A 25319-nucleotide genomic window follows, 5' to 3' on the forward strand; every position below is an offset into this window, starting at 1 on the left:
GTACATTTGTGAGCTACTCAGTCAGCGTTTTGTAACATGTAGTGGAAAGGAGGGGGAAACTACATCACTGTGGAATTTGGTACCAATATTTTGTAATGTAACTATTAATATCAAAGAAAAATATTAGCCCTGTTTGGAATTTGTGGCTTGTGGTTGTGGCTTGAAACTAAAAAAGTAAAAGAGCTTCTGTTAATAAAGTTGAATCCCACAACGTATTAGAAAATAGCAACTGACCTTAGCTGAATAACACTGCTTCTTCTAACCAGCAAAAAACATATATACTAACATATAAGATTGTCCATTTTGGCAGGAGGAATAGAGAAGGAAAATATTATTTAAATATGGAGAGAAATTGCACAGTTCTGCAGTAAAGAGGGACCTAGATGTCCTTCACAGTCCCTGGATCAAAATCCTGGAAGTCACTTATTAACAGCACTGTGAGTACACAATCCTCCACAGACTGGAGCAGTTCAAGAAGGCAGCTCACTATTACCTTTTTCAGGGCAATTACAAATCGGCATTAAATGCTGGGCTAGCCAGTGATGGTTATATCCCTCGAACAAATATTTTTAAAAATAACTTGAGGAGCTGTCGTCATAGTATAATGTCAAGCTCCCTAACCAGTACAATGTCCTGCTGGACACCAAGTGTAACTCTTGCAAGATGTGCAAGATTTTACTCATGATGAGCAACATCAGTGTAAGGTGTTATCCTCAAACTTGAGCTAACAGCAAGATGTATTGTGCTGTATAGTTCGATCAGGGTCATTTAATCTATTCAAAGGCTAATGGACAGAACTTTGACCAACAAAAGTCAGGAGTTACATGGGGCTAGACAGAAAAGTGAAATGAAGACCACAGCTAAATCAGCCTTGATCTTACTGCATGCTGAAATAGGCTCAAGGGGGTAAATTGCTTGCTCCTGTCCCTAATTTGTGTCATCTTCTGATATGATAAACATTGTCATTACATGGACCCTGATTTAGGAGGGACTGCTATTTGTTGCAAAATAATTGGGCACCATACATTACCTTGCTGAAGTCATATCTTTACAGAGGTTTTATAAACTGCCTAATAAGGTTGTGACTCTGATTCATACAACTTTTGCAAAGTGGCCAGTACCTAAAAATCATGGCTGCACATTTCAATCCACGGAATACATTGCATTGTTGTTAATGCTTAAAAACCAAATAACTTTAACTAGTTAATAACTTAAAACTAGTTAATAACATAAACTTCATATAGTTATTTGATGTGTGAACAAGTTTTAAGAACTGTCCACCACAGAAATGTTTAAAGCTAGTACAATTAATTTATTCTCTTTGCGCTCAGGGTGTGTGAGGGGGTGGGCAGTGGGAAAGGGCAGGGGCCTGAATGATGTGGGCTGTGGCAGAATTGCATGAGAAGTTCAGGGAAGCCTAGCTTGATGTTGGGAGCAACTCATTACATCTTTGAACTAAAATTAGTGTTAAAGATGAACCATAAAAATGTAAAGATGGGAGATTAAAGTGTATCCTTGAAAATAAAAGTTGAATTAACTGTTTAGGAGTAAATATAGCAATGATTACATCGTAAGTAACAGATAATCCTTATTTGAAAAATCTTACACTTTATAGATGTGTTTCAGTTCTTTAAATCAATAGATCATGACGTTCAGATCTTGAAAGTGCTTTATCCAGTCTGCATTTGTATTTCTGGAAAATTAGCTATACCATATTTCCATATGTTTTTATGCATTAACCTAAACAATTTCAATATTCTGGCTTCAATGATTCTTCTTAATTTTCCTCTGACAGATTCCTGTGAGAGTTCCTGTTTTGAGAATGAAGAACTCTAGCCTATCTAGCTTTTCCTCTGACTTTAAGTATTTTTTTGCTGTAGCAGACCCATCCACACAGATGGGGAAGTTTCCAATTCCATCATTATGCTGTTGTGGGATTATCCTGCTGTCCCTGACTAGGGACAAAAACAACATGTGAATGCTCTTTACAGATGCAAACTAATGTTCTACACAAAGATGCACATTTGTGCCCAGAAAATGAGGTTAGGTCCAGACTCATACCTGTACAGAATGATCACTCGGACAATGAGCTGTAAGGGGCGTAGAGAGGACAGAAAATTGGAGGAAAGACTAAGCAATTAAAATATGCATGCCAATTTCATGTCCTTTTTTAGAAGTGGCTTTGTCAGATCCTGTTTCTTTAATCTTCTCTAAACTTATGCTCCTCCTCTGCATCCTATGCCCATTCAATTCTATTCATATTCTGATCCATTGTTAGTCATAGGACAGAATCTTATTGGAGCTTGAATAATGTGACCTATGGCAGAACTACACAAGAAGTCTGGGGAAGCCTAGCTTGATGTTGGGAGCAATTTGCTGCATCTTTTAACTAAGTCCTCGGGGTCAAGTTGCCTATCAAGGGGAATTATTGTTTGGTAATGACATTAGTAACTGCATATCTTGCCTCATTAATTTGCAGCTTCCTAACTATCCACCCTCCATGATTAAACTAGATGGCAAGATTCTCTTACCTAGAAGTCAGAGCAGGTACATGGTGACTTCAGCTCACCACTCTCTGCAAAGAACTTGCTTATCACAACACACCATCTCTGGGCACAATCCATGGGTATCTATCGCACCCACCCCTTGGGCAAAAACATTGGCATCCAATATTTGTCAAACCCTCAGATTCTGCTGGTGCCTCCCCACTCCACTTGTAGGACACTTATGGAGTATGGGTCTTCATTGCGGGGTACCCTAACCCCAGTATCTAATATTGAAAGACTGCTGTGAGGACTTCTTGTTCCTAGGGATAGGCACCCAGGCTGCATCTCAGGGCTGCTTGTTTGCATTAAGTGCTCACTCATCCACCACAAATCCGCAGATTTGTGGCAACCATGTCTTGTCTTGCCTGTCAGTGCATTGGCACTTCAGCCAGAGCCAAAATCAATCAGTACTCCCATATTGAAGTGTTCGTTTGCATACACACATAGTAGGATGTCAGTAGGATCTATTTGGTGGTGAACAAGGAGGAGTAATTTACTGTGTGCCACAGCAGAATAATACCTACAGCATGTACGGCAAATGCAATTAATGTTCATTTAAGAAAATGGCTATGTCAGCAAGTGAGTGGAGTCAAGTTCTCAATTCAGTCAAATGGTGGAGGACCACTGTTGTTCAGAGGGTCTCTAATATCAGTCATAGACACAGTACACACAGATGCTTGGCTCTTGACCATGGTCAGTCATCCACTTGGGCTGATCAGCTTCAGGGGATCTTTCTGACGAATGCCCATGGGAGTGGGCAGTGGCCATCATATGGAGCCATCACAAGTGGTCAGGGGAATCCTGTATCGTCAGCAGCGAACTGCTTCCTTGACTATGTATACAAAGATATTTTTTAGGAATAAAGTATATTTTTGAAATAAAATAGTCATACCAGCATTTGGTTTGCATTGTGGGAGCTTACTGCAGCCCCCATCCATTTTGTTTGATTTTGCTTTTGCTGACTGTATATAAAAGCCAATGTTTGGAATTGTCTGATTGCTAGTCTGTATGTGACGTTCGCTAGCTGGATGTTTTAATGGGATGTAGCTAAGCACATATAAACTGTGTGGCGCTGCGGTTCAGCAGTGAGTAGGGTGGGAGAGTGGAGTTGTATGTGCGAGATATGAGCTATGTGCCTTGAACAGCATGGATTTGTGGTGAATGCAAATTATATTGTTAGTGAGAGTCCTTCCATGAAAGGCAGTCAATGTCTGGTTGAGGGTCTAGCCATCCATCCATCTACCCATCCAGCCCTACCTTTTTAATCCATTGGCCTCCATTCACCCCTCTCTCTGTGACCCCCAATTCAAGATTTCCACACCCACTTCAAGATGTAACTTATCTTTGTCCTGGGATGTGGGCAGGTATGTGGCTGTGCGTTGGCCAATGTGGCATGGGGTGGCCATTGTCTCCTGTCTGGTACTGCTGAGCATGAGCAGTTGGCCAATCAGAGGCCAGTAGTTTTCACTAGGCAGGACTTCCACCAGTGGGTCCCAATTGCACTGGTGGCCCTGCCACCTGCCTGATTATTATGAATGAGTCGGCTTTCCCTGAAAGAGGCAGAGTGGATCTCTCACTCATTTGCATCCCCAATGTCTCATATTTTCTCTTTCTGTGATGGGTGACCAAATCATTTCTGTTCATCTCAACTACTTTATTTGATGCACACTCAATTTTCACCAACTCCACAGATGTATTGGTTTCTGATTTGCCCTTTCTCATTATTTCACACTTCCATTTCAGCGTACTCATCTCATTTAGCATCCATTCGTTGCTCCTCTCTGCTTGAAGTTTCCCAGCTCCTGCATTGTAAATGAAGGCCACTCTCACAACTGACTTTAGATTCTTCCACAGCACATCCTCCAATTGTTTCAATCAGGATTAATCTGTTACTTCATTCCCATTTTTATACTTGCACCTTATGCTACCACTGACCCCATATTCTTGAAATCATCCAATTTCTTCAAGTCTTGATCCGTAATTTTTGCACGTGCTCTCTGATTCTCCTGTCTGACTCAAACTGACATGTCATAAATTGGGCCTGTTGTCTGATCAATATATTTTTGACTTCCAGTGCTCTTCTCCAGTGCTCCAAGTATTCTGTCATGTTTAATGTAATTTGCAAACCTCATTGACCATGGCACCTCCTGTTGCCCTTACTCAGTGAAAACATCCATGACGATCAGGAAAAGAAAGGTGCTCAGTGCTGCTCCTTGGTATTATCCAACATTGGCTTCAAAACTCTCATTTTCCCACATTGTTTCTTAGTCTTATTTGGCTCTCCTTGAATATGGAGAAAGTGAAGACTGCAGATGCTGAAGATTAGAGTCAAGAATGTGGTGCTGGAAAAGCACAGCAAGTCAGGCAGCATCCGAGGAGCAGGAGAATCGAAATTTCGGGTTTAAGCTGAAAGATGAAGGGCTTATGCCCGAACACTCGATTCTCCTACTCCTCGGACGCTGCCTGGCCTGCTGTGCTTTTCTAGCACCACGCTCTCGACTCTCCTCGAACATGTCTTGCAATAACCATATGCATTTCTCTGGACCTAGATTGTCCTAAATCATTATATTTGTGAAATTATATTTCATGTAGGAGTTGGACATTGTGAGAGAAACAGCATGCTTTTTTAAAACATGGCATTGAACAAATGCTTTGTGTGGTAATCCTTCTGAAAGAATGTTTTTGTAAAATCATTTTATAAGCCCATCATCCTGTTGAAATTGAGGTAACAAGCCTGGTTGTGAAAACATTCTGCTTGTTGATGTATCCTAACCATCCTGGGGAAGCAAGTCAGGCTGCAGGTAGATATAGATACAAAGGCAGGCGCTGAAGCAAATACCATGGCAATAAAAGTTTTGGCTAGTTCCACACTATTTTTATCTTGTATACAGGAGTAGTGGAGGACAGGGATTAGGAATTTATGTAGGAATGTAATATTTGATTATTTATAGCAACCTCATTAAACCATTCTGAAAAGAATTCATTCAGAACGTCAATATCAGTAAGAAAAAAAATTGGATTTTGACATCTATTAGCCAAAGGGAAATCATTGCCCTATGTGGGTGCAATTTCTATGGATCAGGTTAGACATCAATGCCACCTTCACCCATTTGTGTCTAATTAGTTTGGAAGGCAGTGAGAGAGTTGTTCATGTGTTTTAAATTTAGAAAATGGCCCTATAAAGGTTCTGCTTTGAAACTGTGCCACATAATGGAGTATAAGCACTTAACACCATTATAAGTTTCCGCTATTTGGTGGTTTAGTGTATTTTAATTGACCCATTTAATATAAAATGAGGTATGCTTAGCATAATTTCAAGACTTATTTTCTAGTCTCTCATAGATTTTCTGGCAGTAAATAAAATGCTAGGACTCTGGAATGAAAAGTCAATTCTGATTTTATTACTTCAGGTGGAGAAGTCACTGCAGCGAATCCAGAATGGCCAGCGGAATTCCATGTACACCTCCCAGCACAGTGTCGAGAACAAAGTGGGAGGTGTCCCAGGTTGGCAGTCACTCCTTACTGCAGTAGGATTCAGGCTTGACCCTCCGACGAGTGGACTGCCAGCTGCTGTCTTCTTTCCAGTGTCAGACCCTGGAGATCGGCTTCAGCAGTGCAGCACCACACTCCAGTCACTCCTAGGTAAAAATAGCATGCTGCATTGGAATTTTACCTGGTGTGTTAACCTGTACTTGCTGTTTTAGTTGGCAGACCCTGCTGTTCATGCCCAGACTGTTCTGTTTCTATTTCCGATTTCTAGCTTTGTGGATTCTTTTCAATTTCACTACATGTCTTGCAAGATGAAGATCGATAATTTTACAAGACAAAAATGACTTGACGTACATGCTATAATATATTTACAAAATGTCTAAATAGCTTATGTTGCACAGCATTCAAGACATGAAGTAATGCACCCTTAAAGGGACAATGTTTTGTTCAAATACTCCAGGGGCAGATTAGATGCAGGAAATAGCTTCCAGTAGTCTTCTACATTAGACATTGTCAGGTTGTGTGTTGCACAGTTAAAATGCTAATGAAATCCCCTTTGCAGCAGTAATGTGTTTTGCATAACACCAGAAAGGCACTTCCTCCCACCACATTATGTCTATTTTCTTTGCAGCACCGACTGTGCTTGAGATGCAGATTGCTACTAATTTTGGAAAAATGCAAATAGTCTTGTGTTGCTCATGTATCACAGCTGACAACTGTTGGAATTGCCCTAAATTCTTTTCATGTCAGAAATGGGAGATACCTTCTGTCGGATTCGGCTGAATTTGAACCCCAATATGAAGAGTAACCTCCCAGTGGGTGTGAAGATTGCCAATATGTTGTGATGGCTGTCAAAAAATGTGCATAAAATTTAACAACTTCTTCACTCTTCCCTTGCTTTTGGTCCTCGATACCTTATTTTTCAGTTGCAGCCAGATAAGAGGAATGGAAGTAACTGCATTGACAAGTAACAGTTACCAACCATGCAGTTTTCACACTGGGGGTTTTGAAGAGAGAGCTGTCCATCTTTAAGGCATCTCTGACAGCAGGGCATCAAAGCTTATATTGCCCAAGTGAGTGGCATTGCACAAATGTGTCCTGAGTGCTATTAGATTCCCTACAGTGTGGAAACAGTCCATACCGACCCTCCGAAGAGTAACCCACTCAGACCCATTCCCCTCTGACTAATGCACCTAACACTATGGACAACTTAGCATGGCCAATTCACCTGATCTGCGCATCTTTGGACAGTGGGAGGAAACTGGAGCACCCGGAGGAAACCCATGTAGACACTGGGAGAGAAGTGCAAACTCCACACAGACAGTCGCCCAAGGATGGAATCGAACCTGGCACCCTGGTGCTGTGAGGCAGCAGTGCTAACCACTGAGCCACTGTGCTGCCCTATTGTGAAAATGGGTTTATTTTTCCATGAACGAGAACCTACCTTAAACTATCTTCAACTCTTTGAGAAATTCCTGGTGAAGTGCAAATCATATTTTGTTCTGAACAAACTGTTCCTCTGTCAGTAGCTATTAAAATAAGAGAGGGGCATTGCCATTATAAAATTCAGTAACGTCCTTACTCATAGATGTGGAAGAATCTCAGTTCCTGCCTGCATTACAAAGTTCTCCCAGAGTGTTTTTTTTCTTCCTTTTTCACCAATTCGATCACATCTCTTCACCTTTCTTGAATTAATTGCAGGATGTTATTCCACAGTGTACCCTGGAGGATCCTTACCCAGTACTTAACTTTTTGGGTTTGGGGCCAGTTGGTAAATGTTGGCAGAGTATTCAACAGTGGGGAAGGGCTTCACAATTGCCCAATTGCCCAAGGACCATGTATGAGTATTTTCTAGCAGCTATTTTTGGGTAGCTACCTGGGATAGGCTGCTCTATTTCCTTCACCTGGCATAAAGTAGAAATCTCCACAAATACAGTAGAAATGATAAGAACTAAAAGCTTTTCTGGATTGTATTAAATTCTGTGCTGACTTAGTCAGGTGATCAATCAGAGAAAAACATGTGCTAGAATTATAGTCAGTAATGGTAAGGGAACTCCTATCACACCCAGATAACCAGCAGATAACTTGTTAAATATAGGAGGAGCCTTGATATTTGTGTTACTGTATCTGAACCAAACAAAATAGCTACTTTGTTAAGGTATGTGGGTGGTTGGGAGTGGGGGCTGTTGAGGGTAGAGGTGGTGTGGATGGCTGGTGGCAGAGTTTTCAAATGCTCTTGATTGGGAAACAATAGGTTCTGTAAAGGGATCTAGAGTCTGGGTGTGGAGAATAGCTTGTGGTTGCAGCTTATCTGGCATATTGCATTTCCCAAAGTGTTTTTTGATAGAATTACTTAATTTTAATTATAATATATTAAAATAAATCCCATCCTTTGTGATTGTTGCTGGTGTCATTACGCTCCCAGTGGTATTATGCATTTTAAATGCATTGAGCTGTCTCGCACTGTGACATTTCTGACAGTTTCTTCCCTCATTACATTTGCTTTTAAAAAGTACTTCAATTTAAAACTAAAAAAAAATGTACTGCAACTTTGAATTTGCATCAATGGAGGTTTCCTCAGAGGTCACAGGATAGGTAATAATGATGTATATATAGAAATTTCAGTCAATAGCATAGAACACTGCATTATGTGTACCTTTGGAGAATGTCTGCAGAATTGTATTGCTTTTAATTTATAGTTTACACACAGGCTGTATTCTTTCCTTCTCTCTCTGTCCACGACACACACACACAAATACTGTCTTTCACACTCTCACTCTCTCTCACTCTCTCTCACTCTCTCTCTCACACACACACACACACACACACACACACACACACACACACACACACACACACACACAACAGCTTTTAAATAAATCAACCATTTGTAAATCTTTTTGCATTCCAATCATTCTGAAAAATGCTCAGGCCTTGCTTAGCCCGATGATTGTATGTTAAAGTGTGCCTCCTACTGCTGTGTCCTATCAGACTTAGTTATTGAACAAACTGAAGATCAGTTTATTACCCCTATAGCCAAATGGTACAAGAGGATGGAAATATAGCATCCAAACCCGGCGGGGGGAGGGGGTTATGACACAGGGTAAACCCTGCTAATTTAAGCCAGACACACAGTAAAGCTCACCTTGCTTTGTAATCTGTTAAAGTGACAGAACTACCCAAATTCTACTAATTAAAGAAAAAATCAACACTTTATTCTTTAACTTTAAAAGAGAACATTAAGCAACTCTCTATACTGCAAGGCTCCTTTGTCTTAACAACTTATCTACCTCCTACTCAATAACAATATACTGATCCGATAAAATGCCGATTAAATTTACAAAATAAATCAAGTTTTAAAACCAGCCAGCTGTGTCAATTCTTCTCTGTAGATTCCTGGGTCTTTCCTTCAGACTTCTGCTGCGCAGATCTTTCAGATGAAAAGGTACCTTTCAGAGAGAGGGTCTGGGAAAGTCTGAATGGTGTTCTTTGTCTTTTCTTTGCTCAGCTAAGAACCTTCTCTCTCTTTCTTTTTCCTCTCTCTCTGTCCCCCCCTCTTCTCTTTCTCTCTCCCTTTCTTTATCTTCTAACTCCATTTTCCTCCATTGTAATTTAAGTTTTTCTACTTCTACTGCACTTGTCTGTTTCTCTGACACACCTAAGTGTTTGAGTAATTCCCTTACAATTTCAGCTTTACTTTTGTCCTTGGTTAAACCCAATTCTAACCTCTTTGCTAATTCTAAAAATAAGGTCTCTTTCTTTCCTTCTAAAACTTTCTTAGCAAATTTGGGAATCATCTTCAAACCCCAGAACCTCTATCACAATTTCTCTTACTCTTAATTGAACCAACCACAAATAATTAAAATTAAACAGATTGTCTCCCCTACGTTTTATTTGAAGATCAAGAACACTTACCGGCAAGTGTTTAAATCTGCTGAGATCTTATCTGTTCAAATCTGTCCAAATCTCAGACTGGTCCCAAGTCCCCGGAAGAAATGATGTAACCAAAAAAATTGATGATAAAAGCAAGTGGGCTTATATGTACTGCTATGTTTAACATGTCCACATGGTTTATGGTATTTTCATAATTATGTGTATTCCAAATTCTCTTAAATATATTCATCATCACATTATCAATTATCATTGCTAACCGGATTGCTGCTTCTGTATTGCCATAATTTAATCACCATAAATGTAGAGAATATAGCATTCCTGTACAATGCCACATATTTATTTGCTGTTTATATAAATACTGATCTGTTTCTACTGTCACCTATTTATCTACCCAACATTTCATACATATTGACTGTATAATGCTCACCAACATTAACACATCAAATTTCCATACCACCACATATGCTCATATCTGAATAATCACAATGTTAAATATTGTTAATGTCGTGTTAAAGTTAAGAGTTGTTTTTGAGCACCTATACATAGAGGACAGCTGTAGGGATGAGTGCTGTAAGACAGAGGAAGTTAATAAAGCTTTTTGACTAAGAAAAGCTGCATCGCTTGTTTCTATTTGACCACGAGCTAGGGTTTTGAATAGAATATCCTTAATTGTCACATCTACTCAAGCAGAGACATACAGGGAGTACAGTGAAACGTTTTAAAAAGTAGCCTGTAAAAATACCGTCTTGGCTACAAGTACCTTGGTACAATTCTTAGATAAAAAAAAAGAGGAATGAAAAAGAAAAGGAATTGCATTACTTTACAGAAATAAGACATAACTGTAATGACCATTCTTTTAACTAGTTATTACAGTCATATAAACAAATAACACACAAACATTACATTGCAGTAGCTCAGCACAGGGACTTCCACACATCGTCTGACTGCTCGCGCTTTCCCAGTTCAACAACTCTGCTCCAAGCCTCTAGACCACTCCGCACTGGCTCTCAGCTGCTCCAAGGTAAGTTTTCGCTGGGAATGCTTCCCCTCACTGGGCTCCACCAGGGACTGCTTCCCCTCACTGGGCTCCACCAGGGACTGTTTCCCCTCGCTGAGCTCCACCAGGGACTGTTTCCCCTCGCTGAGCTCCACCAGGGACTGCTTCCTCTCACTAGGCTCCACCAGGGACTGCTTCCCCTCGCTGGGCTCTGCCCCAGGGACTGCTTCCCCTCATGGGCTCCACCAAGGACTGCTTGCCCTCACTGGGCTCTGCCCCAGGGACTGCTTCCCCTCATGGGCTCCACCAAGGACTGCTTGCCCTCACTGGGCTCCACCAGGGACTGCTTCCCCTCACTGCGCTCCACCAGGGACTGCTTGCCCTCACTGGTCTGTGCCCCAGGGTCTGCTTCCCCTCAATGGGCTGTGCCCCAGGGACTGCTTCCCCTCACTGGGCTCCACCAGGGACTGCTTCCCCTCGCTGAGTTCTGCCCCAGGGACTGCTTGCCCTCTCTGGGCTCTGCCCCAGGGACTGCTTCCCCTCACTGGGCTCCACCAGGGACTGCTTCCCCTCACTGGGCTCCACCAGGGACTGCTTCCCTCACTGGGCTCTGCCCCAGGGACTGTTTCCCCTCACTGGGCTCTGCCTCACGGACTGCTTCCCCTCACTGGGTTCTGCCTCAGGGTCTGCTTCCCCTCACAGGGGCTGTGCCCCAGGAACTGTTTCCCCTCACTGGGCTCCACGAGGGACTGCTTCCCCTAGCTGGGCTCCACCAGGGACTGCTTCCCCTCACTGGGCTGTGCCCGAGGGTCTGCTTCCCCTCACTAGGCTCCACCAGGGACTGTTTCCCCTCGCTGGGCTCTGCCCCAGGGACTGTTTCCCCTCACTGGGCTCTGCCCCAGGGACTGTTTCCCCTCGCTGGGCTCTGCCTCAGGGACTGTTTCCCCTCACTGGGCTCTGCCTCAGGGATTGCTTCCCCTCACTGGGCTCTGCCCCAGGGTCTGCTTCCCTTTTACTGGGCTGTACCCCAGGAAATGTTTCCCCTCACTGGGCTCCACCAGGGTCTGCTTCCCCTAGCTGCGCTCCACCAGGGTCTGCTTCCCCTCACTGAGCTCCACCAGGGTCTGCTTCCCCTCACTGGGCTGTGCCCCAGGGTCTGCTTCCCCTCACTGGGCTGTGCCCCAGGAACTGCTTCCCCTCACTGGGCTCCACCAGGGACTGCTTCCCCTCGCTGTGCTCCACCAGGGTCTGCTTCCCCTCACTGGGCTGTGCCCCAGGAACTGTTTCCCCTCACTTGGCTCCATCTGGGACTGCTTCCCTGTGCTGCCCTTCGCTCTGGGATTGTGTCCTTGTGTGGCTCTAGGATTCACCTCCAGTTCTTGCCAGCTCCTCCATTCCCTTCCGGGTAAGTCAAAGTCATTAGTTGAAAAAAAAACAGGAAGGTGGGTAAAAAAAAAGACAAAGGGAAAACTATGGGTGGAGTAGAGGAGCTCTGACTGGAATGTCTTACTTTGCCGCCATCTTGCACCAGTTCCATTGACCACACAGATTGGCTCTCAGAATGTCCATGCAATATCTCGTGAATTTATTTATTTTTCGCAAGCAATCCTTCCTTTTCAAATTTCACGTGAAAGATAACATCATAGAATTACATTGTCCATTGTGCCACAAAGCTTTGTATTTCTTATCAACTGAATCTATACTCCAAATTCTAATGCAGAATGCCATGAAAGATTGCAAACAGCAGAAATGAAGAGAGAAATGTTAAACTTTTGTTTAGATTCAAAATCGATTATAAATACTATTGTTGATCCATTTGAAGTCTAAAACTGATGAACACCCTTGAAAATTTGATGATCCCTGACCAAACAATAATTAAATGGTCAATGCATTGAGGTTCTGGTTAGTTAGCAATAGACTTTGTGGATCAAAGGGCATTGCTGCACTGTAGCAGAAGAACACATTTGCGTTACATAAAAACTCATACAGCATGGAAACAGACCCTTCGGTCCAACCAGTCCATGTCAAACATAATCCCAAACTAAACTAGTCCCACCTGCCTGTCCCTGGCCCATATCCCTCCAAACCTTTCCTATTCATTTATTTATCCAAAGGTCTATTAAACGTTCTAATTGTGCCTACATCCACCACTTCTTCAGATGATATAACATCTCTGTCATTTTAAAACAGCATGTCATACTTTGAACATATATTATTACCAAATGATTATGATGCTATTTTGATGCAGATGAACATGTTTCATTATTGTGGTTATGATTATACATAATGCCATGTCAACATTTTATGTATGAAATGCTATGTATCTTCCCAATGTGTGTAAATATGCCTACATTAGTCACAATGTTTTCGATTGTATTTGTGCATGTGTACATTCCATGAATACAGTGACAGCTGGATATATATTAGCGATTCTACTGTGGTGATGCTTGAGGTAAATTGGCAACTATACCAATTTTTTAAGGACAGGAATATTTTCCCACATAAAACATAATGTATCATTCTGCTGTTAAAGTGTGGGTATGTATCCTTTAAAACTTATAAGATCGAATAAATATTAATTCAACGCAGGAGAGTTCGTTTGAAGGTTAGTTACAATCCAAGACATAAGATTGAACCCTGATTTTGTTTGAAGACAAGCCAAATAAGAGTCTGAAGACCTGTGGCTCTATTATTTTTGTTTTGGAGTGTGTGCTTCTGTATCCTACAAATGAATGCCGTGATGTGACATGAAATATTGTGGCATGTGCGATACATGGAGTACTTGCATATGGAGGGTTTTGGCATTGTAATCATGTAAGTTGTGTATGTCTAGTTTATTTTGGTGTTTATATATGTCACTGTGCATATGGCCTTGGAATTATATAGTTCATTGTCTTACTATGTTGCACATTCATTGTATTTATGTAGAATTTCCATTTATTTGCATGTAATACTCTTTCTCTTGTGTTAAGGGTTGCCCCATGCTGCACTGCAAGCTCTCTGCAAACTTATAACAGCTTCAGAGACAGGAGAACAGCTTATTAATCGGGTGAGAACAAACTTTGATCTCTAGATTTTGCTCTTTATCACTGAAAGTAGGTTGTGATGCTGCCATCTTTGTTATGTAAATTTAGCTCTCCAGGACTCTTGGAAGTTTTTAAAATTTGGATCTCTGGTGTACATTATTTTTAAAAATTTCCTTCTGATAACACGACTATAATTAATAAGTAAAGCAGAAAAAAAGAGACTTGCTGTGGAGCATTTTGTTGTGCACTTATCAACACAAAATTACAAGAATAACAAATCTCAAATAGAACAAAAATTTATACTGCAGCAGAAGCAGTGTTGACTGGCTGACTCTGATTGATAGAAGTGTTACCATGGGGAATAAACTAGGGAACACATAACTGCCAAGCTTTTGTTTAAATTCAAGCCAAGCAAGTCGAGTTGACTGGTCAGTGCATTGTCATGCAGGGTGAACCAAGGAATGTCTGCATTATAAATTATTGTTCTGTTTAAGATTTGGTATTCTTGCAGTTGTGTCCTGATGAATGCTAGGTGTAATGCTTTGATAGCAATTATTAACACATTTTGGAAAGGAGCTGACATGACAAAGATTAAATGGCTCTTAATTTTATCTGTTTACATTCTCAAAATAAGCATTTTTTACCAGAGATTGACCTTTGAAAAACTATTACGTACTTGTTGTAGAATAATGGAACAAATAAAAATCAGAAGATGATAAATGTGATGAGAATATTCAAAAGCAGATGAGTAGACTGACACGATATTGGACTATTCAATGCCACCCTCATTACAGCTCCCAGTCTCAATAATTTACCAATCCAGCCATGATAAAGGAAAAATTGAGTATTAACTACCACAAATTGATGTCTTACTAGCATTGTACTGTAATGCAATTGTAGAATACAGTCATAGAGTCATACAGCATGGAAACAGGCCCTTTGGCCCAACTTGTCCAGGCCAGCCTGGCTTCATAAACTGAGCAAGTCCCATTTGTCTCCATTGGCCTTTCTCCCTCTAAAACTTCCGCATTCATGTACCTGTCCAAATGACTTTTTGAATCTGTCCCCTCTCAACTTAAACCTATGCTGTCTAAGTTGGACTCCCCAGCCGTTGGGAAAAGAACTTGGCTAGACTTTACCTATGCCTCTCATGATTTTATAAACCTCTATAGGTTTCCCTCTGACACTCTAGGGAAAATAGCTCCATTCTCTCCTTATAAGTCAAACCGTCTAGTCTTTGTAACATCCTTGCAAACCTTTTTTGCACTGTTTCTAGTTTAATAACACCTTCCTTTCGCAGGGCAACAAGAGTTGTATGCAGTACTCCAAATATGGTCTTACCAATGTCTTGCATAGGTGTAACATGATGCTCCAATTCCTGCATTCACTGTTCTGACTGGTGAAGGCAAGCATGTTAAATGCCTTCTTCGCCAGCCTGTTTGACATTTTCAAGGAACTATGTACCTGAACCCCTATGTCTCATCTTGTCTCTCTGTTTGACAACACTCCTAGGGGCCCTACCATACATTATGCCTTGGTTTGTCTTTCTAAAATGGGGAACATCTCGCATTCATCAGAATTACACTCCATCTGCATTCCTCAGCCCACTGGCTTAGTTGATCAAGATCCTGTTGTGCTCTTAGATGACCTTCTTCACTGAATTCTATGCTACCAATTTTGGAATCATCTGCAAACATACTAAAAATGCCTTCTATATCTGTTCCAAATAATTTATGTATATGACAAATGACAGTAGACCCAGCACCAATCCTTGCAGCACACTGCTGGTCATAGGCCTCCAGTCTGAAAAACAACCATCTACTACCACCCTCTATCTACTACTGTCAAGTCAATTTTTTTATCCAGTTGGCCAGCTCCCTTGGATCCCATATGATCTAACCTTACAAACCAGTGCAATACTATGTTGAAGGCCTTGCTGAAGTTCATGTAGACAACTGCTGTTCTGCCTTCTCTATCCTTTTGGTCACCCCTTCAAAAAACTCAATCAAATTTGTGAAACCCTATTTCCCTTGCATAAAGTCAAACTGATTATCCCTAATCTTTCCAATTGCATGTGCATTCTGTCTGTCAGAGTCCCCTCCAGAAAGTTACCCACTATTAATGTCAGGCTCACCAGTCTGTAGTTCCCTGGCTTTTCCTTGTATCCCTTCTTTTAAAAATGGCAGAGCATTTGCCACCCTCCAGTCTTCTGGCACCTCACCCGTGGCTGTCGATGATAATGTTACTTAAAACAACAATGGGACAACCAAATAATATGGAATATCCAGGAAATAATATCAGTTAAAAACACCATTATCCTCGATTGGAGATGCCGGTATTGGACTGGAGTGTACAAAGTTGAAAATCACACAACACCAGGTTATAGTCCAACAGGTTTAATTGGAAGCACTAGCTTTCGGAGCGACGCTCCTTCATCAGGTGATTGTGAAGTACACAACTGTAAGACACAGAATTTATAGCAAAGGTTTACAGTGATGTAACTAAAATACTTTGTTTGTTGAGTCTCTGAGAGAGATTTAACAAACAATGCATAATTTCAGTTACATCACACTGTCAACTTTTGCTGTAAATTTTGTGTCTTACAGTTGTGTACTCAACAACCACCTTGTGAAGGAGCAGCACTCCGAAAGCAAGTGTGCTTCCAATTAAGCTTGTTGGACTATAACCTGGTGTTGTGTGATTTTTAACCATTGTTCTCTTTTGACTGAAGTGGATACAATCTACAAGAGAAGAAAGAATGCAGGAACACTGGAACAAGAGTAGACCATTCATCTGGGCAGATGTTTGTTTTAAAACATTCATGAGATGGGGGGGCATCACTGGATAGACTATTATTTGTTGCCCAAAGGGCAGTTAACAACCAACCACATTGCTGTGGGTCTGGAGTCACATGTAGGCCAGACCAATAAGGATGGCAGTTTCCTTCCCTAAACAATATTAGTGAACCAGCTGGTAACAATGGTTATGTGGTCATCATCAGACTGTTCATTCTGAATTTTTATTGAACCTACACTTCACCATTTGCCACAGTTTCAAACCCAGGTTCCCAGAACATTATTTGGGTCATTGTATGAACAGTCTCGCAATAATATCACTTCCTCAAATGCCGCATTAAATGGTTAGTAATTTTATTTGTTTTCATTCTTAGAGCAAACATTTCTTATCAGATCCTATTCTGCCATTTAATAGAATTGTGGCTGATCAAATACATCAATACCTTTTACCCACACTATCCCCGTACTTTCTATGCCATTAATAATCAGAAATCAATCTCTACAAATACTCAAAGGCTTATGATTCCAGCACCTTCTGGGTTAGAAAATTCCATAGATTCACAATCTTCTGAGAAATAAAAATTTGTCTTATCTTCTCCGAAATGGCATCCTTTTTAAAATTGTGCCCCCTAGGTCTAGACTGCCCACAACCAAAGGAAACACCTTACTGCATTGACTTTTTATTTTGTGGGTTTAAATAAGATCACTTTTCATTTTTCAAAATGCTAGAGAATAAAGGCCAGGACTAGTTTGCCCAATCTCTCTTCATAGGACAGTCCTGCTATCCTAGGAGCAAGTCTGATGAAATTATATTGCACTTCCTCTATCATAATAATAATTATAAAAGTAACTGCACACAGTACTCCAGGTGCAGTCTCATCAAATTCTTATACAACTGAAGCAAGATTTTACTACCACTGTACGCAGATTGTTTTGCGATAAAGTCTACGTTCCATGAGCCTTCCAAATAGTATGCTGCATTTGTATGTTAGCTTTTATTAACTGATTGATGAAGACACATAGATCTCTTTTATACATCTACACTTTTCAAACTCTTACCATTTCAGAAATACTTAGCAGATTATATTTTCCACATTATACCCCATCTTCCATGTTCTTGCCCATTCACTAAGCCTTTCCAAATCCTTCTGAAACCTCTTAAATCTTCCCCACACAGCACACGTTCCTGCTTAGTTTTGTACCATCCACAAACTTGGTTCCCACCTCCACACTATTGATATGTATCGTGAGTGGCTGGATCCCAAGCACACAATAAGACACTAAGAAATTGGAACAGAAGTAGGCCATTCAGTCCATCGAGTCTGCTTTGCCATTCACTGAGATCATGGCTGATTTGATAAAGCTCAAGTCCACTTTCCTGCCTTTTCCCCAAAACCCTTGATTCCCTTACTGATTAAAAGTCTGAGCAGGTCAACATTCAAATTCATTATGTAATTAACAGATCCTGTTTAAAGATACACAGCTCTTGATCTATAGATACTCAAACTGAACTGTTGTCTGTTCTCTGCCATGACATTAAACATCATGTTTTTAATTTACTTACATTCACCTAATTTTCTTAAACTTTAAAAGTGATTTCGTAGCCAAAGCAAAATCGTAACAAACAGAAATAATTTGAGTCAAAATGTGTCAAATCAATGATAAAAGTTAGTTTTTAATGTTAGAAATGAAAATACTAATTTTCTTTCTTTTTATTAATCTTGACCATTTCTTCACTTCCCTCTGAAGAGTTATTCTTCTCTGTAAAAGTTAGAGCATTGAACAGTACAGCCCAGGAACAAGCCCGTCGCTCATGACCAAGTTAAGTGCAAGATACTTTGTAAGGATGGAAACAGTGGGAATCGATTACAATGGCCAAAGTCATCTATTTAGTTCACATTTAGGAGTAGGTTTTGCCTGATCTTTCTGGGTGAGGGTGTTAGTATTACACATAAATGCAGCAATGTTACATTTTTAAAAAGCTGAATTAGTACCTTTACCCGTCTAGAGAACTAGATGTGTAAGGCTGTTCGTTCTTGTGTAATCAAAGGATTGTAAAGGTGAGAGGTACTCTTGCAGTCTGAATTCGTCACATTCACTGATCTTGTTGAAACAGAAAGCCCGGTGAACATTGTGTGTACGATAGAACCTGAGGCGTGAGTTGTTGACATTAGTTTGACTTTTTATTAAACCTAATGTCAGCAGCAAACATTTTTCAAATTCTGATTTAATCTCTTAAACAATTGCAGCTCTAAAGTCCAAATTCAATAGCGTGTTTAATGAAATTAAGGCTAAAAAAAATCCACTGCAAATTTATGAAAAGTAATCTAATCTAATCTAATCTAATCTAATCTAATTTTGGGGGAATCAGGAACAGCTAAGTGACCTTTTGAAAAAGGAAGTTGAGACAAAATTACCGATCCATTTGCAAAAGATCCCAGTTTTGCCAGTCGGGGAGGAGTGCCACATGATTCATACAGGAGGGAAATCCAAACTCAATAATGCAATTTGAATTTGGCATTGAATTCAACCAAATCCCATTTAGCTCTTCCAAGGGCTTTAACTCAGTGCAGGAGTCATGGAATCTGTGCAGTGGATATAAATGCTTTTGAAAGACATCTAAGATCTGTTAAGTTTTATTATCTGAAATTTTTTTAAAATCACCTGCTCATTATACATGGGAAGAAAGTTGAGTTTCTAAGTGAGAGCTTAGAAAAGGTAGAAAAAGTAATGCCATCTGTTAACTAAGTTCCAAAAGAATTATTTCCTGACATTTCCTAAGGATTAGTCACATTCATGCTTGGCTGAGTTTCAGAAGCTATAATTATCTCAGCAGCACTCCCAGGTTGATTAGCAGATTAAAAAGGGTATTAAATTAATAGTTGTTTTTGATGGAGAGGTTAAATAATTTCTTTTTATAAGTGATTCAAACCCTTGGGAGGATTTAAAAGCTGTGAATTAGTTTCACGAATGAGAGTTTCTTTCAGCATCAAGTTTGTGTGTGAGTTGTAGATCATGCTGGATACTTGGTGAGTGGCTGTGGAGGGGCCATGATGGGTGGAAGGGAGAGTGGATAGCTTGTGAGATACGAGCGCCAGGAAGCCTAACAGGTTTCAAAACAAGTGAAACAAAATACCCAAGAATGAACGTGGGCCTTATAACCAGTCCACCTCAGCTCTCTCCCACCTCCACGGAAGCTTTGTGTCTGCTACTGGGATCAGCTCCACCTGAATCCAGCTGTCTCCTGCCCAGGGAGAAAATTGGGTCCAGCTTTAAACTGAAGTAAGTCTTCTGAGCTGAAAAGTTCCCCAACTTGAGCTGTCTATCTTAGTAGTAGAAACCTGGGCAGTGGCAAGTCAGTTATATAGTAGTAAGATACCAGAGAATTGAAATTAGATAATAACCCTCCCTCTGATTACTATTCAGTGAGAACTGAAGGGAAGAGTCTATCTTTGTACTTCAGGTGAGAGCAGTATTAAGTCCAACCCCAATAGTTCACACCAATTGCTCTTTCCAATTCACCTATTGGGATGGAACTCAAAAGATGAAGAGAAAATAATCTGAACAAATTTGTGTATATCTGTGGATCACCCTTTAAAGAGCACCAGTAAAGCTGAACTTGTGGGAAACGTTCAGCTCCTCAGATGAACACTTATCTTCTCAGTGGATTTTAAAAGTCAGAGGAAATCCTGAACACATTAAATTTGTAAGGTTCCCTTATCTTGCAGAAGTGGGAATACCTCGAAAACACAATCTGCTGTTGAATCCTGAGGAATTAGCTTAATAAAAAAAAATCAAATGCGTGAGCTGCTTCAACAATATGTAAGAATGTAACTCAATACATTCTCAATTTAAAACCCACAAGTCATTCTAAAACCTTACATGCAACAAATGTACAAAAGTAATTCATGGTACCTTTGACAGACAGTGCTGATTTTTATGCCATACCTGTGACAATGATTCTGTATACTTCACAGTTGGGGTGAAGCAAAAAGTACTGAAAATGACAGCAGGTCAGGCAGCATCAGTGGAGAGAGAGCAAGCTAACATTTGGAGTCTGGATGACCCTTCATCAGAGCTGACGAGCTTCAGCAGCTCTGAAGGATCATCTAGACTTGAAACGTTAGCTTGGTCTCACTCCAAGGAGGCTGCCTGACCTGCTGTGATTTCCAGCACTTTTTGCTTTCAGTGCAGTTTCTAGCATCTGCAGTAATTTGCTCCGACATCACAGTTGGGATAGTTGTAAATTATATGTTGCCTAAAGTAGGTTGACAATTCCTGACTTGTAGTGCAGTGCCTTCTTTTTCTTAATTTGAACCTTTCCTCCATGCAAGAATTATTCACAATCCTCTCAGCTGTGTTTCTGGAATATCTTCTTTCTTTATTGTAGTGGCTGTACTTGAATATGATAGTTGACTATTACAGCCTGTTTAATCCAGCCCTTTTTATGGTGTCAAAATACACACACATGCAAACTACGGTTATTGGATAATGGTGATTTATGGAATTTTATTTTCAATTCTGAATTGCTGTGAACATTTCATAGATTTTTAGGAGTAGGAAAACTCGAATGCTCTCAGAATGGAGGTTTTACAAGGGCACTGAGACAAGGTAGAAATGGAGTACAAGACAGTTTAAGGCAACTATCCCACATTAGTTCCTCATCTTCGTGAGTTACCCGCAGGGGATTGCCTTTGAACTCTGGTAATGTGGAGGTGGAAGCAAACTGCATTCCCATCACCACTTCACCAAAGGAAAGGGTTCTGAAGAGAAAGAGAAGTTGTAATTATTATAAATATTAAAGCAAATGAAGAGATTCAGTTTAAGATTCACAAGATGAACTAAGTGTTGTCAACTATATGGTTGTGAAAATGTAATCTGGAATTTATGCTATGTAATATTGGTTTAACATTACAGCTTTTATAAAACAATATACTCGTAAAATAGTGCACAATGAGTTTTAGATGAATAGAATAAACATTTATAAACTAAAAGATATCACAGTGTAATTGCCAGATGTGATTTAATAATCTGTGGTGGTTTTGACAGCTGGTATCAGATGTAATTGGTGCGTTAGTCACTGTTACTAGTTACACTACAGACACCTAGTAATGGTTAAGAGTTTGTGTATTTTACTGTAGGGCAGATTTAGAATGTCTTTTGTAGCTTTCCAGTCTCTTCCCTCATAGTTAGTTTCAGTTTAAGTTCACATGGTGATTTTCCAGCATACTAATGCTACAGTGTGGTCAAATGCAAGCCTTTTCCATGGTTCATCAGTTGGAGATTAGAAGTATTCCCACAGGGAGTGGGAGGAAATCAGATACCAAGTCACCCCATGTCACTTTCACACATCAAGCAGCTGACTGTAGTGCAACATATGGTGGGACTGGAGCAGGTCTGCAAGCTGTTTCATGGCTAGAGATAAAATAAAGAAAATTACTTGCAAAAAAATAATAAAACCATGGAAAACTTCCTCCAAAAAAATCTCAACCGTCTGCTACCCTTTGATATCTCTTTAATACAGCTGGCTTCATTACTCTCAATGAACCTAATTAAACAAATGTGTGATGCAAGGTAACAGTGTTATGCTAGACTCCTCCTGCTTGGTGTCTCTTTCTGTGTATATTCATTTAAGCTTTAATGTTTGGTGACTGCTATTTCAATTTACTGCACTTGTGTATCACCTATGCATGAATCTAAAGCTTTTTGTTTTTCTTTCTCCTAATCTCCTCTTTGAAGGCTGTAAAAAATATGGTTGGAATGGTAAGTGCATCAAACTGGATTGATCTAGTTAAAATATTGGATGTTGCAGTGAACTATGTTAGTTCTTTGATCTGTAGTGATTTCTTCATGATAGTTTTGTTTTTACTGTACTCCCCTGAAAATTCAAATTCTTTAAGCTACTCAAATGAATTGTAGGAGCCTCCATTAACAAGTCTTTGTTTTCTATTTATTTTTTCCCTTCTTGTCCCTCCTGCAACAGTTTTTAATTTTTTTTTGTCAATGATGGGATATGACCATTATTAACAAGTTCAGCATTTATTGCAATTCTCTAATTACACAGCAGGAGGTGGGGGTGAGCTGTGCAGTCCTCAAGTCATAGGGACAGCCATAACGGCTAGGGAGAGGGTCTCAGGGATTTGAGCTCGCTTCAGGAGGACACTGAAGGGATGGTGATATATTTCCAAGTCAGGATGATATCTGGCTTGGAGGGGAACTTGCAAGTGTAATTGTAAAAGACTTTGAGCATAGGGTAGGTGTGCAGAGAAAAGCATTTAAGAACTTACCACTCTTGTTCCCCACAGTTGGGCCTGAAATAAATGCCCTCCACTATGAGTTTGGAGATTGAGAAGGCATTAAATTGGGCAGGAGGATTCCATGGGGGCACCACTGTGTCCACAACTTTGCCCTGCTTAAGTGCGAATGAGATTACTTGTAGATGGCTTTCATGTCCAAATGCCAATTGAGGCACTTAATTGGACAGTTAATGCTTTGAAAGGTCACATTCCACCATAACTGGTATTCACCCAATAGCCGGCTGGCCAGTTGCCATACGTAAAAGCCCAAATAGCAAGCCCTTACCTGTTTAGCCTTATCTGATTAAAAGCACGGGCATCAGGAATATGGAGGAGACTTGGTGTCACCCCTCTGCCTTTGCAGCCAACCACCTTCAGCCTCCTCAACCCCCATCCCATGACATCCATCCCACCCTTGCGAACTGTGGCCTAGAGTCCCTCACTGACTGTGGGCCTCTGCCGGCTGTAGCCCCTCCTACTGGCACTGCCTCTGGTGGACTGCTGATTCTGACAGGCCTTCCTTAAAGGAGATGACACAGAGCTCTCGACTTGGTGGGCAGGATCCCTGTCACCCATATAAATACTAACCCTTTTCTCTTACATTAGAATTTGAAGAGCTGTGTGTCCACCGTTGTATGGAACATGGGACTGTATGAGTATACTAGTTTTTGTGGAGAGGTTATCTGAGTTATGATATTTTTCCCATTTCTGTGCTCTGGTGACACATCAAATTCTTGCAGACTCTCCCGGCTCTTACCTTAGCTAATGTAGAAACGAATGCAGTATTCCTTCTTAACCAACTCAGCAACCTATCCTGCCACATTTCAAGATCTGTGGATATATGATCCAAGGTCCCTAGATTTCTGCATGTTGCTCCATGTGCTCCTGTTTGTTGTGCATTCCCTTGCCTTGCTGCAATTGCCAAAAATGCTTTATCTCCTGCTTCTCCACACTGGATTCCATGCCCCATTTCTCAGCACAGATCATGAGAACAGGGATAACTTCCTCTGGTCTTAAGCTTTTCTCCTGATTGATAGTCCCGATTATGGAGCACATTGCAACTTATAGAGTCATAGAGATGTGCAGCGTGGAAACAGACCCTTCAGTCGAACCCGTCCATGCCGACCAGATATCCCAACCCAATCTAGTCCCACCTGCCAGCTCCCGGCCCATATCCCTCCAAACCCTTCCTATTCATATACCAGCCAAATGCCTCTTAAACGTTGCAACTGTACCAGCCTCCACCACATCCTCTGACAGCTCATTCCATACACGTACCACCCCCTGCGTGAAAAAATTGCCCCTTAGGTCTCTTTTATATCTTTCCCCTAACCCTAAACCTAGGTCCTCTAGTTCTGGACTCCCCAACCCCAGGGAAAAGAATTTGTCTTATTTATCCTTTCTTTAACATAGCTCCTTCATTTGAACCTGAATCATTAATATATGCCGCAAAAAGCAAGGGACTGAGTAACTGAGTCTTGCAGAATTGCACCCAGAGTCTTCAAGTTGCAAAAGCATCTGTCAAACATTTTCCTGAACTTCATTCCCCAAACCAAATTCAGATCCAGTTTGTCACTCTCTTTTTGGACCTGAATATTTTTCCTTCATTCCCAGCATTCCGCTTGAGACCTGGCTAAAAGTACATAGAGGCTGCACTGTCCTCATCAAGCAGGCAATAGACCAACATCACAGCAATATCACAGCATTCTCCAGGTACTCAATATCACAGGACTGTCCAGGTACACATTGTCACAGCTCTGTCCAGGTACATAATATCACAGCATTGTCCAGGTACACAATATCATAGCACCGTCCAGGTACACAATATCACAGCATTGTCCAGGTACACAATATCACAGCACTGTCCAGGTACACAATATCACAGCACTGTCCAGGTACACAATATCACAGCATTGTCCAGGTACACAATATCATAGCACCGTCCAGGTACACAATATCACAGCACTGTCCAGGTACACAATATCACAGCATTGTCCAGGTACACAATATCATAGCACCGTCCAGGTACACAATATCACAGCACTGTCCAGGTACACAATATCACAGCATTGTCCAGGTACACAATATCATAGCACCGTCCAGGTACACAATATCACAGCACTGTCCAGGTACACAATATCACAGCATTGTCCAGGTACACAATATCATAGCACCGTCCAGGTACACAATATCACAGCACTGTCCAGGTACACAATATCACAGCATTGTCCAGGTACACAATATCATAGCACCGTCCAGGTACACAATATCACAGC

At 40.9% G+C, this 25319-nt stretch overlaps 1 protein-coding gene across 5 annotated transcripts in view; it reads left to right on the top strand.

Annotated features, from left to right (window-relative positions):
* The window catches only part of ttc28 (tetratricopeptide repeat domain 28), a 745244-nt gene that overhangs the window by 681488 nt on the left and 38437 nt on the right, over positions 1 to 25319 (top strand). For 3 of the 5 annotated variants that reach the window (XM_043715612.1, XM_043715613.1, XM_043715617.1), the window contains 3 exons: positions 5957 to 6188; positions 13899 to 13975; positions 22487 to 22510. In XM_043715612.1, coding sequence (XP_043571547.1) covers positions 5957 to 6188; positions 13899 to 13975; positions 22487 to 22510 — 333 coding nt within the window. The remainder of the gene's footprint in view (positions 1 to 5956; positions 6189 to 13898; positions 13976 to 22486; positions 22511 to 25319) is intronic. The other 2 variants (XM_043715614.1, XM_043715615.1) reach the window with 1 other exon arrangement.

The sequence above is a fragment of the Chiloscyllium plagiosum genome, chromosome 25 (assembly GCF_004010195.1).
Source record: "Chiloscyllium plagiosum isolate BGI_BamShark_2017 chromosome 25, ASM401019v2, whole genome shotgun sequence".
Classification (NCBI taxonomy): Eukaryota; Metazoa; Chordata; class Chondrichthyes; order Orectolobiformes; family Hemiscylliidae; genus Chiloscyllium; species Chiloscyllium plagiosum.